Raw genomic sequence first — 16,763 nt, 5'->3', positions numbered from 1 at the left:
CTGCTAATGGTCCTGGAGTCAGGGCTGGTTCTCCAATCAGGAAACAGGAGGTTTACACTGCTCTTGGGGTCAGTGTTGTATTTGAAGCTCATGTCCAGTGTTGTGAAGGTGTCTTTTATTCATCTGCATGACACTGCATGTATCTGTACACAGCTCTCCCAGTCGGACACAGAAAAGCTGAAGTTTGTCTTTTCCAGACAAGACTGCTGTAAAGTAGTGTTTGCTGGAGTCTCCAGACATGTTCTTAAAAATGTTCAACACATTCAGAACTCGGCTGTTATGATCTTAACTAAACCTAAAACGCTCCAGGACATATTGCCTGTTTCAGCTTGCCTGTTTCTTGGGAGACACTGGTAGACCATGGTACTTTTTGTGCTGTTGCTCCAAGACTATGCAATGATCTTCCATCTCATGTTAGATATTGCAAATCTTTCATACTCCAAGTTTTCACTCTGCTATTTTCACTGTAGTTGTAATTGCTTTCCTGTGCTTTTTTGTTGATTGTTTTATTGTAAAGAGCTTGGAGATGATGACATAGTGAAAAGTGCTATATAAAAAATATTTTCACTCCTATTATTATTTGTTGTCATTCATTTCTCCCACAATGTGTATAGCTTGATATCACATTGAGACCCACTAGTATACTTGCATTGTCTGAGTATTCATCTGCTTCGTTAACATTACATACTGCATGTATGGAAGGTACACTGATTCACTTTACGAAACCCCATGCACAGTGGATGAATGTAAAAGCAGACACTCTTTAGCTGAATACCAGCATTTTTTCTTATACTGTAGTTTTCAAATGCACAAGAACAATTATTATTACTGAATGATAAACCAGCCCTGCTTACAGCAGTAACTTTACGTACCTTTTTAATCTTTGAGGCCAGCAGATTAACAAACACTGCTGGTATTTTTTCACAGGTTGTCTCATAATTGTTAAGAAGAGTCTGAAATGTACAAAAAGGCATTATATTTATATATATTATATATGCATGTAAATATGTAAAGGAACAAGTAATAGGTTTATTCCATGTTGAAGAGAAGAAAGAAAACACAACGTTTCGGCCGTGGAGCCTTCTTCAGGTGTGAGCTCACGGCCGAAACGTTGTGTTTTCTTTCTTCTCTTTTCAGCATGGAATAAACCTACTACTTTTTCCTTTGCAGCCTACGCATGCTGACGCAGCTACCCACCTGAACTACTGTATGTAAATATGTATTTGCATGTTACTATTCATGTCCTATTTATGTTTCCCTGTTATATCCTGAATCATTGCTGTGATTCTTATAATATGCGTCTGATGAAATCTTTTCCTGTTTCTTCCTACAGCACACAGCATGGAAAGCACACCCTCAGAACTGAGCTCCTGTAATTTGCCTAACGAATCATTTGGAGCAAAATAAAGAAGGGATAGATGATTGTGCAAGTGCAAGTACAGACTTGTCAGAATTCAGTAATACTTCTCACATGAATGTTAAACTGTTTCTTAATGTCTTTGTGGGTTTTTGCATTGTGGTGATAATCTGCCCAGTTCTAAGCACTGTTGATCGGCTGCTGACGAGATTCTTTACCTCTAAGCGGAATCGATTGGCTTTCATGGAGCTCTCCGCCTTCACCAGCCTCAGTGTTTGCTCTGGGACCTCCAGGCCCATCTTCAACATGCACTTTGTCTCTCTCACGATTTCAGAGATCTTGGGATCAAAGTTTACAAGCAGTTTTCCTGTCTCTGGGTGCCGAACCAGCAGGGTAGCTTGTAATGCTGCAGCAAATGTAAATGAACAGCACAAAGGGCCTGGTTTACTTGACACTGGCAATCTGGGCATCACATGTGCAGTGCAAATGGACATCAATCTGTATGACCACACCCACCGTCTAACATCCTAATCTAAACTGAACTAATAGGTTCAGCAGTGCAGCATGTCAAACTCACAATAGACATAAAATCACTGCAGAGTCATAAGGGTGGTATGGATTCACTACAAATAAAGTTGCCTACCAAGCAATGGAGCGAGGCATATATGTATGTAAAGCTTTTTCTTTTTATTTCAGAGTCAAAATGTTTATTACAATGTAGGTTCATATTTTAAAGTACTGTGCAATGTCTGCATTTCAGTATTTGAAATACATATAATCTACACATAAAGTACATCTAATGAAGATGTAAGGAATTGACAAATGTACTGCTTAAGGGTTTTACAGCAGTACAGGACCTTAAAGATTTTCTTAATAAGTATATGAATATTTAATGGATTATACAGTTTAAATTTGGCAGTAAGCTTCATCACATAACAGTATTTAAAGAAAATACTGAATAATAAGCAGGAGCTGAACTTATAACAGAATAGCACTTTATTCCAGATCAGAATCCATGATGGAAACACAGAGCTTAACCCTGGACGGACATCAGTCAGTTGCAGGGCACACACAACCACACGTGGACAATGTGCAGACACTAATTATCCCAAGTCTTTGGGAGGTGGGAGCAAACTGGAGCACCAGATGAAAACCCACAAAGAGACAGTGAGAAATGCAAACACCACAAAGATGGCATCTCAGCAGGGATGAATTGAACCCAGGGTTCAAGAGCGAGTGATAGTGTAGCATGGGATTCAAAAACAAATCGAACTGGGAAGCTGGAATCAAATTACAAAGAGAATCCCAATTCCCCAACCTGACTTCATACTTCACGTAAACAGGACTCCTGAGCCCGACCGCTCTGTACTCAGATCTGAAGTCTCACTGGCACAGGCCTGCTCAAGACTCTGGACTGTAATGATACTCGCCATATTGCAGCTGCGAGACCTCCCTGATCCAGGCCCTGTGGTACAGAATCTCAAACTCCACAAACACTGATGCAGCCCTGTTGTACATCTTCACAGCTTCCCTGCCCTCTGGACATGACAGGACATCACTGTTGCTCTGTAAACCACATATAGGATATCAGATAAAGAATATAAATCCTATCTGCCCCAGTGCTTCTGTAGTTTCTGCCAAACCTTTTTTAATAAATTTAACATCTCTCAAAAATCTCCCCACATTTTACTTGATCATATTCATCACTGCAAGATAATGGCAGCATATTGTGACTATCTGCTCAGCCTCAAAATAAATACGTTTAAAGAGGTATCGGAAAACTCACAGTCTTTTTGTAACAGATGTACAGATATTTTACTGATGAGACATGACACTGGTAAATTCATTATGCAGATGCCACCAACATAGGCTTTACTATGGCTTCTGTTGGAATTGGTACACACTGTATACCTGTGACTTTTTCTATATATAATCTATTTAAATAATTTATAAAAGTGTATCAGAACAATGACAATGTATTTTGTAGCAGATGCACTAACATTTTACTGGCCAGACATGACACAGATAAATTCATCATTCTGATTAACATTTTTAATCAGCACGGGTTCTACTGAGGGAGTTACAGGCTGGTAGCATGTGTCTGCTGCTGGAAGCAGGGCAAGCTGTCTATCTGTCACTTTGCACCAGGTGGAGATACTGTCTTGTGAGACTCTGTTCTAGTAGTCTCATAGGGTTGGGACAAGCCTCTTCATTGCTCTCTGAACCCTAGATGGCACAAATACCAGCTCATCCCACTGGTGTTAAATGGGGCTGTAATCTGTTGTAGTGGGCATCTACAACAAAACGGTTAAATTCTAATCTTAGAATATGATTTTTTTTTCATTCTAGAAGAACTCTGCTGTTTCACAAGTAGCATAAGGACATATATTGTCCTGCTAGAAAGTTGCTAGAAAGTTGTCACATCAGAGTGAGCCTGCAGTAGTCAAAATGACATGTTGCTCCATCTTATCATATCACAGAGGAATGCAATGTCCTCTTTATGAATGGGTCATTCTGGTTCCTTTCTTTATATGTCTTTATTTTCACCAGGCTTGACATTCAACATCTAAAATCACTCAAATATATCATGGTTATGATCAATTAAATAAAATGATGCCTAAAATATTTCATCAACACCAAAAACCCTGAACTGTATACTTATTTTTCAAAAACATACATGCCTAAACAGAGTAATAAGTTTGTTCTGATACTTGGTACAGTATATTAGGTTTGTCTCAGTACAGTCATGAACTATTGGGAAATCCAGGGAGGTAAATAAGTACTCACATCTATGTACTCAATGGGCTCCTGTATTCTCCTGAGGAGCTGCCTCACCCACAGTATCTTACCAGCGACGGGAGGCATGTTCCGTGCCAGAGGAGGGTCCTCTCTATGGGCCTGATAGAGCTGTGCAGAGAGAGACAAAGGGGGTAAAAATGTGCTGGGTTTCCAGAATGTTACTTCACTGTACCTGCACTGTAACATCATTTATACAACCCTCACAACAGTTAACAAGAAGAGTTGAGACAATTATTTGTTAAAGAAGATTCAGGCTGAAACTTAGTGAATGTATTCAAATGTATGTTTAATTTGTAATCAAAATATATCAATAAAAAAACGACAGTATATTTTTTTAATATAACATATAGTCTTCCAAAGTACTTTTCACCATCTTAGAAGCAATGATAAGTTCATTTAGAGGTTCTTTACCTTCTTAACAGACTCCAGCTCCGAAACATAATACTGAAGAATGAGTCTGACTATGCTCGAAATTGCAGCCTGTAGACAGGGTATATTCAGTTTCTGGAACCTAAAAAAGATTAAAGTGTATTTATTGTGAGGTTTTATGAGAATGTTAAATTCAAATTTCCTGGAAGGGGTGTCTTTTAAATTAATCCTGTTCCCTCTCTTTCTCTGAGCATATGTTTGACCTACCATGTCTGTAGAAGATCTACTGCGCGTTAGAGCACAGACCCATTAAAGTCTGGAGGAGTCACTTAAACAGCCACTGTGAATAGGAGGGTCACAGTGGTTCTCATGCATAAAATCACAGAGACATTGCCTTGAAATTTCTTGTGGCAGGTCCCCCTTAGACCATAGTGTGGCATTGGACGAGCCGAGCACATAAAGCCCCATACCTGCTGTAACCTTCATGAATGAATGAAACCATGGGGAAAACTGAAACCGGAGCTGAGGCCACCCCAGTCCTGCTGAAAATAACCGTACCGCCCTGACCCCTGTAGTGGTAAGTTTAAATGACGGGAGAGGTGACTCAAGAAGGAAAAAAAAAGGGCTTCTAAGCATGGGAAATTGCAGAAAATTACAGCAAAAACGAAAGAGAAAGAGCTGAAATCTGTTGGTTGCCTCAGTTTTCAGACCCGTGATTTCTATATTTGGTGGGAGCACCTCTGACAGCAATGACAGCCACATGTCTTCTTGGATGAGTCTCCACCAACTTTGCTCACCATTCCCCATTCTGCTTGCTAGTGTTGATCCAGCTCTCTCAGGTTGCTTGAGGATCCTTTAAGGACATACATAGTCTTTCCACAGATTATTAATTGGAGTGAGTCAGAACATTGACTGGGCCAGTCAAAAACATTCATTTTCTTATTCTGCGCTCACTCCAGTGTAGCTTTGGCCTTGTGCTGCTGAAACAGCTTTTACTGTAAGATTTGCCACATTAGCCAATACTTTGCTCCACTGATGTTCCCATCAGTCTTGACAAGCTTCGCAGTCCCTGCTGATGAGGCAGAACTAGAGCACCACCATACCATAGTGATGCACGACGTTGGGATCGTGTCAGGTATCAAGTTCTGTATTTAAAGTTCTGTGCTTAAAATTCAAAGTTTTTTCTTCAGCTCCATACAATTCTGCTTTGTGGAGTGACCAGGATATAGGTGGCTCCTGGACATCTTCTCTCATCTCAGCCACTGAAGCTGCTGCTCTTTCAAAGTCATTGAAAAAGAAACTGTTGTTTCTTTAAAAGAGCTGCAGTAGCATGAGAGCTGTTGCAGTGGCATCATTCCCCAGCTTCCTCCTCACCCAGCTGCTCAGTGTGGAGAGACTACCTGGACTAACTCACGTCTGGGTGCCTTCCACTATAGCCATTACAGAACTTCTTCCCGGAGTTATTCCGACAGCTCCTTTGTCTTCAGGGTTGGATCTTTGCTTGAAGTTCACTACCTGACTGAGGAACCTTACTGAGACTGGTGATTTTAGTCTGAACTCATGTAAACCACCACTGCACACAGAGCCTACTCAGCTAATTGAGTGATTTGTCAAAGTGAGTTTGTGCACCTAAACTGAAGATTTGCCACAGCAAAAGGTTGGAATACTTATGCAATCATGACTTTTCCATTTTTCTGTAACATTAAATATCTGTTGACTTTCTTTTTTTTGCTTTGGCTGTGTAAAGTAAGTTGTTGTCTATGTAAAATTTTATCTGCTACTACTATCATGACTTCAAGCTTTAAAGGGGAACTGCAACGCTATTTTTATATTTTGGGGTTAGAAAGAATCAGCATTGATGAGTGCCTTTCAAACCACAATGAAAGTAACATAAAACCTCCAATTTACGTCACAAAATAGATGACATTTCCAGGTATGTGCAGTGCGATATTGCCGTCATGGTCTGCGTTTCACAACGAGACAACAAAACGTCCAGTGAGGTGAAGCAGCCCTATTACACTGTAAACAAGCAGGCTTGTGAATACGTCTCTTTTAATCTGATGGAAATATTGCTCTAGACTTCAAGACAGTTTTGACAAGAAATACTACCTGTTAACTCTGCAGGCAGACCACTTTGGAACATTTCTGCAGTGAAATGTCTGTACTTATTCGCTTGTACATTGCATCACATTAGTCATTACAGTGACTAGTGAGCAGGAAGGGCTGTGTCACATCACAATTTCTGACAACTCTCGCTCTCGCACATGGCGAGAACAGGGGTTTGCGACAATGCAGTTCTTTCACAAACTTCATGCTTTTATGTTAATTTTGAATTTGTAAAATTCTGTGATACTGTTAATTAATTTATTTTGTTAATGAGCTCTAATAACTGGTCTAGAAAATTGGGGCCACAGTTCCCCTTTAGAGAAACAACATATGAAAACTATGAAAGTATCTGAATACTTTTGCAAGGCACTGTTTTTTTTACTAATTCTGTAGTACAAAGAAAGCTTCATGTCAGCATACCTAAATCAAACATTGTCTTTACATGATGATTTAATAAATCATTGTTAATTTATGCAAGTTCCCGGTTTCGAAAAAGTACATTCTCCCTTACAAAATATTTTAGTATTACTACCTACCTTTGTAACAAACGCAAGGCTTGCTGAGATGATAGGATTTTACCAAAACAGGAACTCATAAACATCTGCAGCTGATGCTGAAATGTTTAAATGACAAATATTTATAACAGTTAATCTTCTAATTCCACAATTCTCTACTATTCCAAACTAATTTAATAATGACAAGATACATGAAGTTGTCTAAATATTTTCTTTAAATGTAAGGAATAATTACTGTTGCTTAATAGTATATGATGAAAAACGTGTTACACTATAATACAAATTCCTTGTAGTTAATCAGCACCTTTTTATCCTTTGGTATCTTAAAGCTGTTTACATACAGGAGGGGACTCACTTTATCCCCCACTGCACAGCAGATCAGGGGAGGAGAGAGAAACTGTCGCACCAGTTGAACCACCAAATAGTTGAATTAAAGGAAAATTCAAAATGCCATTTGGCCACACCTGGTATTTTCTGACTGGTGGTGGCAAAATAAAATTTAACTTTCATAGATTGCTTGTACCCCAGCTGGTCATAGGACTTATATATAATTTGACTACTTGGAAACTTAAATACAAAAAACTAACACAAAACCAAAACACTTAAAATCAAAAGCTATAAAAAAGTTTTAGTAATGGATGTTGAGTATTAATTTAAAATTATTCACAGAAGGTGAGCTTTTAACATAGAGAGGTAGTGATTTCCAGAGTAACTGGTCCTTAATGCAGAAGAAACCATTCCCCGTCTGTTTAACCAAGCCTTCTGTGCCCAAATACCATCACGGACAGCTGGCCTTAATGGCTGAAATTTTCTCTCCCTGGCCCCTTGTAAGTGAGGGAGGCTGTGAATTCAACCAAACCAGTGAATTGAAGCTAAACAAGCTGTTACACTTCTAACTTTCCATAAATACCATTAATAAATCAACAATGTCAATCTATTACTAATCACCAAGAAAACCTACCTCTAAGTTCTGCACTTGGCTCATAAAATCTGTAAAGTCTACATCAAATTCAGTTTTTCTAGGATCCAAAATGTCGTATTGCTTCTTCTTCATAGTGTAGTATATACTCTGAAATTTTCCAGCTAAGGTATCTATGCCTTCTATCGTTGAGTTATTGAGAGCAGAAAATGTTTTCACTGCCGTGATCATCTGTGTTATCTGTGACAGAGAGAGCTGCAGTCAAATTCAACGCTGTGCTCCACCTGGGAACTTCAGAGGGACTGATGAGTAAGATCTCCATGAGCTTGTTTACACGAGTTAGATTTCCAGCATGGCAATAAGGCCGGAGGCAATGACAGAAGCATGTCGGGACGCACTACAGCAACTGCAGAACTAACTGTGAGATGGCGTGATACATACAACCGTAACTGTGGCAACATCTATTGCCTCTGAAGTATCTAGATTGAGTTGTTAAAAGTAGTTTTGTACTTTTTCACATTAGGAAGGCTTAGTTGAACCCTCTCTAGTCTACAAGCACGCTACTAGTGTGTTTGACAATGAAACAATTGATGTTCACAAGCCCTCTTTTCAATAAGAAAGACAATGAGAAGGATGTTGCATCAAGACAATCTTGTATGGTGCTTGACCAAGAGGTAAAGCTTTGAACTTCAAAGCTATTGCATACAATACAGTTATATTTATACATTATAAATATTACATTACATATTCTAATTCTATGAGCTTTAATGGTATGACCAATGAATTAAAGGGCAAACACAATTAACAACTACCCAATTTCAGGATACACTGTTTTCACATAAGGAGCAAAAGTACAACATTAACACTATTACACTATTCATAAAATGCATGTTACTCATGTATCTGGCTTCATTTCTTTGAGGTATGAAGCAAGGACAAATTTGCTCTGATCTCAGTTTCATTCTTGTTCTGTAAGTTATGTAAATGTGCGAAGAACCTGCTGTATTTAGTAAGTACACTGCAGAGTTCCGCTACAACGCTCACCTTTTCCAGTCTCTTGCAAAAGCCCTCAAACTTGCCAAAGATGTACATCTCTGACACCTCAAATGGCTTTTCTCCTGGCGTGTCCACAGTCTGCCTCTTTGTCTTGTGGAAGCATGCCTGATACTCCCGAAACAAGAAGATACAGTCCTGCAAAAAAGACTGAAATTACATCTCTCTGAAGCAGCTTTAGCAACATTTTTCTAGGTTTTTTTCTTATAGTAGTAAAATTGTGTTTGTAAAACTCCCTCTTGAGAGGCCTCTGTGATATGATGTTAGAGGAATATTACCCATTTCCTCTGCTCAATTCCAGTTTATTTTTCTACAGTCTGTAACTCACCGGGTGCTCAGGACCCGTTGAAAATAAAATCCTTATACAGTTTTTTTTTAATGTGCTTTGTTAATTCTCTTGCTATTAATTTTTATAAAATGTACTGATTACATACGGTGAATTACTAAAAATCTGAATTGACATAAGATTGGTTGGGCCTTCTTATTGTAGTTGTTGAGATCTCAAAGAACTGTAATTATACTTAACTAGACATTTCTCTGTTCAGTTTTCTGATGGAGAAATTCAGGAGGAATTAAACAATAAGAATATTACTGTTGTATGTTGGGTTTATAGTAATATTACCTTTAAGAGTGGCCATCTCCCTGAACCCCTTTGAAAACTTACCTGAGTCTTTTTGATAATCTCTGGTGTTTCCTGGTCCCACACTCGAGATGTGCCATTATCAGTGATATATGCTTTGCACGCTGTTACCATCTGGTTTGTCACCTAACAAAATATGGGATTGTTTTAAAAATGAGGAAAAAAGGTACATCACACTTTTCTGTCAGCAGAATTGCAGCATGAACCAGATTACATCACTGACTCCTGCTGGTTGCTGAAAGAAGAAATACAGCTAGAGGGCGCTCCTACTCTGTCCTGTCCCTAGTTTCCTGTGCTCTGCTTGTCCTTCCGGTGTGTCTCTGTTTGGGGCTATATATTTCCGGGTCACGCTTTCCTCCTTACTCAGCATTGAGGTTCGGATGTCCTGAAACCCGCCTAGCACCAGGTCGCCCCACGTCCGTGGCCTGAGGGCATAGGTTTCTATACGGCATTTCCTGAACAGCTGAGCCCGGGCTAACCCCCATCCCGCCGCTACACATAGGGTCTTTTTCGCTCTCCTGCCTCTCCACGGTTCGTCCCTTCCGACATCCGTGACAGGAATTAGAAGGCTAAAGTCCACAGTGTTGAAAGCAGTCACATACTTACACAATCTGCAGCTTCCCTGAAAACATGTATCATCTTATAATCATTCTCATGATTTCAACCTTGCTTCTTAGATGAAGTAACTAATATGGTAGCAAGATCTGAAGTTTCTTAGAAAGATGCAGCAGACAATTAGGATTTGTATATCAAGAAGTTAATTGGTCATTTCGATTTTCTGTTTGTTCCCTTTTTTTCTTTCCCATTTGGAAAGATGGGAAACCATTTTTAATGTTGTTAATTTTGTTAATGTTACAAGCATGAACATTTTTTAAAATATATTCTACTTTAAAAATGAATTTTAAAAACTAAGTTTTGTAAACGTGTCTAAATACTGTAAGTGTTTGTAGCCAAGGGAAAGTTAATCTTTTTAGCACAGAAAGAAAGAATCACTTTATAACAAAGTACATGATGGATGATCTGTAACAATATTTGTACTCAAAAATATATTCTTTATAATTAAAAGATAATTAAAAGACAGTTCATTTCTGCATTTTTAATTTCCAGATTATGTCGCTTGAATAGAAAGGCTATTAATGAATACAGCACTCTCCAGATGAATTCATATTCCCAATAAAATAGAAACAAAACACAACATCAGCAGAATGATTTACGGACTGTATCACTTAAAAAATTCCTATAATGAAATACTGTAATCATAATATATTACTTAGATCAAGACAAATTGTCATAATTAATTTAAAATATAAAAGAGGACCAAATATATTCATACTGCTATGTATTCCCTTAAATAAAATAAAATAAAAACACATCTACAGGAACATTCTCCACTCTGGAAGTGTAATAAAAACCTCTGGAACTACAGTATGTAAGTGGTTTCCTGTGTTTCTGGGATGTAAAAGGAGGTGACACACAGAGGACATTAAGTAGGAGCAGCAGCATCTTGATTAAAATCAGAGACTCTTCAAGGCTGCAGGCTGGTGGTCATTGAATTTGACAAGCTGGAGATGAATATAAAAGATTCCACAAAAATGAGCTGAATCACCACTTTCCCCTGTACTGTCCATTACTAAGACATCTAGGTCTACTGGTCCAGTGGCCACCCTGCCACGAGGACACCAGTGTGTCTGACCTCCACAGGCTGAGAGACAAGTCTGGGAGGAAACTAAACTCGAAGCCAACAGCTACAGATCTCTACACTCTGGCACCATCAGGACACACAGTGATGGAAACCACCATCGAAGTCTCCTGCATGATGTTCACAGCTGGGCTGCAAGGAATAAGCTTCTTCTGAGGTTGAATCACAGACAGAGGCGACTCAGACTTGACCAACATCATTTTAAAAGACAAATGGAACAATGAAAATAGAGCTGTTTGACGTGCTCATCAGTTATGTTTGATGTAAATAGCTCATGTTGAGAAGACACTCCTGCCCCCTGTGAAAGTCTGTAGGGGTCTGTTATGTTTTGGGTTGGTTTTACAACTCTTGGTTAAGACTGGGGAATTCATGCACCCCAACATGTACCAGGACAGAGCTGACCAGACACCTGGTTCCTTCAGACAAGAAACTCAGTCTTGTCTGAAAATAGACATTCCAGCATGACAATCATCCACATCTACATCCAGATCTACAAAGAAATGGCTAACTGCTCTCTGAATAACTATTCTCAACTGGCCACGTTCAACTTCATGTTCCGAACTTCTGTCCGATGAAACATCTGGGATTCTGATTCAGGAGGACAGTTGACTAATGCAAACCTAAGAACGTGCATAAACCATTCCACACAAAATGCTAATAAGTGAATAAAGGAGACACTTGTATTTTCTGGAATTCAATAAATTAAATTAGTTATTAATGGCAAATACATCTTTGTTCTGTGCAACGCCATTATGATAATATTATAAGAAGATTTTTTAAATGAGGAATTATCCAATTAATTCCTCACTCTGTTATGTAATATTTATTGTTCGTGTTTCAACAGGAGCATGAATTAATCTGGGGAGCACTGTATATTTTAGTTTGAACATGGGTGACATTTCTATAGTGATTTAGATAATCTGGTAGAATATTACATTTAGGCAATAACACATACTGTACAACTGTTCTCTCATCCTATGAGGGTTCTCATTTGATGTGTAACTCCTGTATTGCACTGAATCCTATAAAACACATAGGATGAATTACTTAATCAACAAAAATCAAGACCTACCTTTATGAAGAGTGATGTTATTCTTTCTGACGTGTTGTAGTATCGTGAGACACTGTGAATCATTCTTATAGCATTAATCAAATTCTGAATACCTTTAGTCATTGTAACCTGCAATGACATACACATTTCCATACGTACTAATGTTAAAGAACCAACAATAATAGGATTCAGAGGTAAAAACAGTTTCTGAACAAAAAATTGTGCACTTACTGGATCACAGTTGTAGAGAGGCTGACAGACCTTTTCTAAAGTATATAAAAATTTCACATTGTCTTTTGCCTCATTCGCACAATCTGTAATTCTAGAATCCAAATCTCTCCACACCTACAACAGGAAACGGCAAAAAAGTAAGTGATATATATTTTAAATGTAGACCATCAAGTCTGCTTATTACTTAAAAAAACATTTCAAACAAAAACAACTTTTGGAACTTTTCTGTTAAGATTCTGCCACAGCAGTATTTCCAATTCATCTTTTGGTTATAACTGCTGTTCTACTGAACGCCAGGTGTTCTTTAGCCCGTCACTGGCAGCCAGGGCATTTTCACACACAGATCACCAAATAATGTTGAATAACCTCTTCAGAGTCACACTTGGTTTGGCCGCTGGCCTTTTACTTGCTCGTCCCCGTGCCTATGACATACACCAGACTCCTGGAAGAGTGGCTCAGGTGCCTCAGATCATCACAGTCTTGCCTGCAGCCCTTAGAGTGGAACAGCCTTGGTCCAGTAGAGAGAGGTTCTGACAAAGGCTGGGCTTCAGTGTGGAACAGGAGAGGTCGGAGGGACTAGGACCTACCACTGGCAAACAGCAAGCACGGACATCCTGGAAGCATGGGCAGGGTCTCTGGGTCTCTGCCACTTTTAGCCAGTGCTTAGGAAAGGTACGTCCTCATACTGATTGAGGACACCAGAGGGTTGACTTACATCAATCACCAGGAAAGCTGTGACCTGCATCTCCAAGAACCCCCCCTTTGGGCACAGAATGAGACTCAGACTCCTATCTGCTCAGCCTGACCAACACCAGTAAAGTGCAGTGAGTAAACAGACAGAACAGGCTCACAAAGAGCAGGAAGAAAGATTCCCGGGCCCAGGGGATTGTCCTTGACACACAGGTTAAGGGAGATAAATCTTTCCATCTGGAAACTCACAGTCTTTCACTAACTTACTTTAAGGCCCTTGGAGCGACTCATGTTTAAAATGTTGACAACAGTCTTGCACTGGGGGCCCTTAATGTGCTCAATGATGGAGTTGAATTTGGCAGACATCCTCTTCCAGTGCTCCAGTTCAGTCAAAGGCCCTGAAGCATCAGCTTCTTTCCTCATCTGGTCACTTTCAGTTAAAACCTAGGAAGATTAAGCAACATATAGGCAATGAGACATGTGACTTGTGAGCTGTACTATAAACCCAGTGCTGCATGTTAAAGTAATACAAAAAGTGCAGAGAACACACTGAGCTACAGGTCCCAGGTGGCTCTATGCATCTGTTATGTATTCAATGTTTAGATTACACAGATTATTCACAAAGAAGGAAATTCATAACAATAATGTTACGGGTATAAAGGCAACCCTATTCAGTTTGAAATATTTTCAGCATATCAGAGGACGAGTTAAATTGGCAAGAACTTCACACAGATAGCTCACCTGGACCAGACAATATCTACCCTCTTGAAATCAAAGAAATGAGGGGAGTACTGACCATTCACTAGGACATTTCAGATGACTACTGAGGCAGGAGTGTCCCCTGATAGCAAAACAGCAAATTTATTTTGCATTCATTGAACACATAGAACAAAACAGAGGAATTATATATCCTTCAGTCTTACCTCAATTACAATAAAGTTATAGGACTGGGAAACTGCATTCTAGGAGATAGTCATTATGAATTTACAAAAGGAAGATTGTGCCTCAGTAACGTAGATTTGATTCAATTTCTTTGAGTTAGTAACAAGTTCAAAAGGAAACTTTAGGGCGATTGCATGATATATTTGGACCTTCAGAAAGCATGAAATGAACAACTAATCCCCAACCTTTCAATTGAAAGAATCCAAGGTCAAAGTATCCACATGGATGACAATGGGATAAAAGCTGAAGACAGAGGGTTTGGATAAGGGGAGTTACAGTACCTCAGGCCTGCGAGGGGTCGTTAGTGGGGTATTAGAGTTCTGATCAACATCAATGATCTAGGTACTGGTACAGTGAGGGTACATGACACCTTGACTTGTCACACTTGTGACATTAGTACAAGCAATGCAATCCTGTAGCTTCCAGTCTTGAATTTTGACTTGCCACTTGGCAAACAAATTTTAGCTAGGACGTGACTATTCAGAGAATTCAAATTTCTTCTACATATGGGACGCACTACATACTAAATTTGAGGTACATGTAGAAAGTCAGAATGTGAATTTAAAATATCAAATGTGTGACATTTCACTGGAAAAAAACAATTTGTAAGAAAGATCTAGGAGTTTATATATATATACACAGTACGTTTATCACACCCTCAACGAGACAGGGTGGAGAAGCAATAAAAAAGGCTAACAAAATACTGCTAAGAGTGTAGAACTTAGATCAATGGAAGTCATTTTAAAATTCAAAATACACGAGTGAGAACACACTTGCAATATTGTGCTCAGCTACAGAAAGACATTGCTGCTCCAGAGGCCGTGCGAAGGAGAGAAACCAGGCTGGTCCTAGAGGAAACATACTTGAACAGATGAAAGAAACTGAATATTTTTAACTATTCAGGGTCTCAGTTTAATAGTTTATCATTTATCCCCAAGATAGCAATTCCTGCTGCACAGTGTCCCTGGTCACCATACTCTAGTATTGATACAGAAATCGTGGTCCAGAGATAAGAGTGCCATACCACTTACTGCAGAAGCCTGTTTCTCATTAGAGTTGGCCAACCTTTTGAGTTTATTATACTGTAACCTGACACACAGTATCGTCAAGAACGGTTTCGATACCTGGAGGTATCTGACCATTTCTGATTTGGTCGGCATGCCGCTGGTCCCTTTCACCTTTTGTTATTTAATGTCGGGATGAGCAGTTGCTCTTCAAAGATTGCTGTTTAATTTGCATGACAATAGCTTCATTGACAGTTCAGGAAGAAAACAGGCAATGTTGTCACGTTTCTCTAATAGTTCCCAGCTGCTCAGCCAGCACATACTGTACCTGTTCGATCTGCTTGTACCACATCATCAGCACCTCTTCAAGCTGATGCACCATGTCCAGGTCAGAGGCTGCAGCCTTCTGATCTTCAAAGCACTGCAGTCTGGAGAAGTCAATGTGTGTGGTCATCTTCAGTTGCACCATTCCCTCGATGCTTACTTGAGTCCCTGCACAGTCAAACCACAGAGTCAAATTCCCCTCCCAGAAAACCAGTTCCTGTAAAAACACAATGATTCCCCTTGACGGTCCATGCACAGTTCTGCACAGAGACACCTGCAGCAGGAAGTCAGTGAGGATGGAGTGATTGTGTTTGCATGTGAGGGTCATGAAGGGGAAGGTGATTTTCCGCATGACTGCAGATACTTCTGTTTTCACGGTGAGGTTGAGTGCGTCAGGTGCTGTAGAAAGGAAATGCAAACCCTCATTTATGCCCTGAAGACTACCAGTATTACTTGACATATTTCTAACAAGCAATCGCAAAGCGAATGACTCAGGCACTGCAGGGTGCGCTGCCCTGTGCTGCACGTCCTTACCGTCTAAGAAAGCTATGTAATGTTGGATAGCTTGTTTAAAGTGTTCTTTCTCCTTCTCTCCGTGCTTGGATTGGCTCAGAGCTCCCCAGTTATCAGTAGCAATGACAGCTGGCAAAAAGACCTGTGATAACATGTTCCTAGTCCCTTTCATGAGACCCTCAGTGGCCTCTAGCGTAGAGAAAAAAATCTCCTGCAGAGGGTGCCAAAAAAAAGAAAGAGAACATTTACCTACATCTAAGTCCAAACTGTTCATTACTAAGACATCCACTTTCTATTTAAATGGCCTCAATGTGCATGTTTTTCTTCGCTGTAGCACGTATACTCAATAAATGGCACATCACGCCTGGCTGCAGTACCAGCTACCACAAACATGGCTCTTCCGTCTCTGAAAACATCAATACTGGAACCAAAACTCAGATTGCTCAGGCAACACAAGAGAAAGGACGATTCGTGAACAGCAACTAATGCCTGAGCTGCTCACACGCCAGGTTTGATCTGCATTAAATAAATCTGGTAAACGCCTTTTTATG

At 39.6% G+C, this 16,763-nt stretch overlaps 1 protein-coding gene across 1 annotated transcript in view; it reads right to left on the bottom strand.

Annotated features, from left to right (window-relative positions):
- LOC148839811 (dynein axonemal heavy chain 8-like) overlaps nucleotides 1-16,763 on the bottom strand; it is a 78,974-nt gene that overhangs the window by 61,194 nt on the left and 1,017 nt on the right. Inside the window, exons 2-15 of the mRNA XM_088934800.1 lie at nucleotides 16,234-16,423; nucleotides 15,704-15,867; nucleotides 13,697-13,873; nucleotides 12,740-12,853; nucleotides 12,530-12,637; nucleotides 9,783-9,884; nucleotides 9,110-9,256; nucleotides 8,108-8,305; nucleotides 7,168-7,244; nucleotides 4,568-4,667; nucleotides 4,145-4,264; nucleotides 2,788-2,923; nucleotides 1,576-1,763; nucleotides 873-953 (exon numbers count right to left, since the gene is read on the bottom strand). Of these exons, the coding sequence (XP_088790926.1) occupies nucleotides 873-953; nucleotides 1,576-1,763; nucleotides 2,788-2,923; nucleotides 4,145-4,264; nucleotides 4,568-4,667; nucleotides 7,168-7,244; nucleotides 8,108-8,305; nucleotides 9,110-9,256; nucleotides 9,783-9,884; nucleotides 12,530-12,637; nucleotides 12,740-12,853; nucleotides 13,697-13,873; nucleotides 15,704-15,867; nucleotides 16,234-16,423 (1,902 nt within the window). The remainder of the gene's footprint in view (nucleotides 1-872; nucleotides 954-1,575; nucleotides 1,764-2,787; nucleotides 2,924-4,144; nucleotides 4,265-4,567; nucleotides 4,668-7,167; nucleotides 7,245-8,107; nucleotides 8,306-9,109; nucleotides 9,257-9,782; nucleotides 9,885-12,529; nucleotides 12,638-12,739; nucleotides 12,854-13,696; nucleotides 13,874-15,703; nucleotides 15,868-16,233; nucleotides 16,424-16,763) is intronic.

Source organism: Atractosteus spatula, chromosome 2 (assembly GCF_055471065.1).
Source record: "Atractosteus spatula isolate fAtrSpa1 chromosome 2, fAtrSpa1.hap1, whole genome shotgun sequence".
NCBI lineage: Eukaryota > Metazoa > Chordata > Actinopteri > Semionotiformes > Lepisosteidae > Atractosteus > Atractosteus spatula.
The sequence above is the reverse complement of the archived record's forward strand: the minus strand, read 5'-3'. Positions and strand labels throughout refer to the sequence as shown.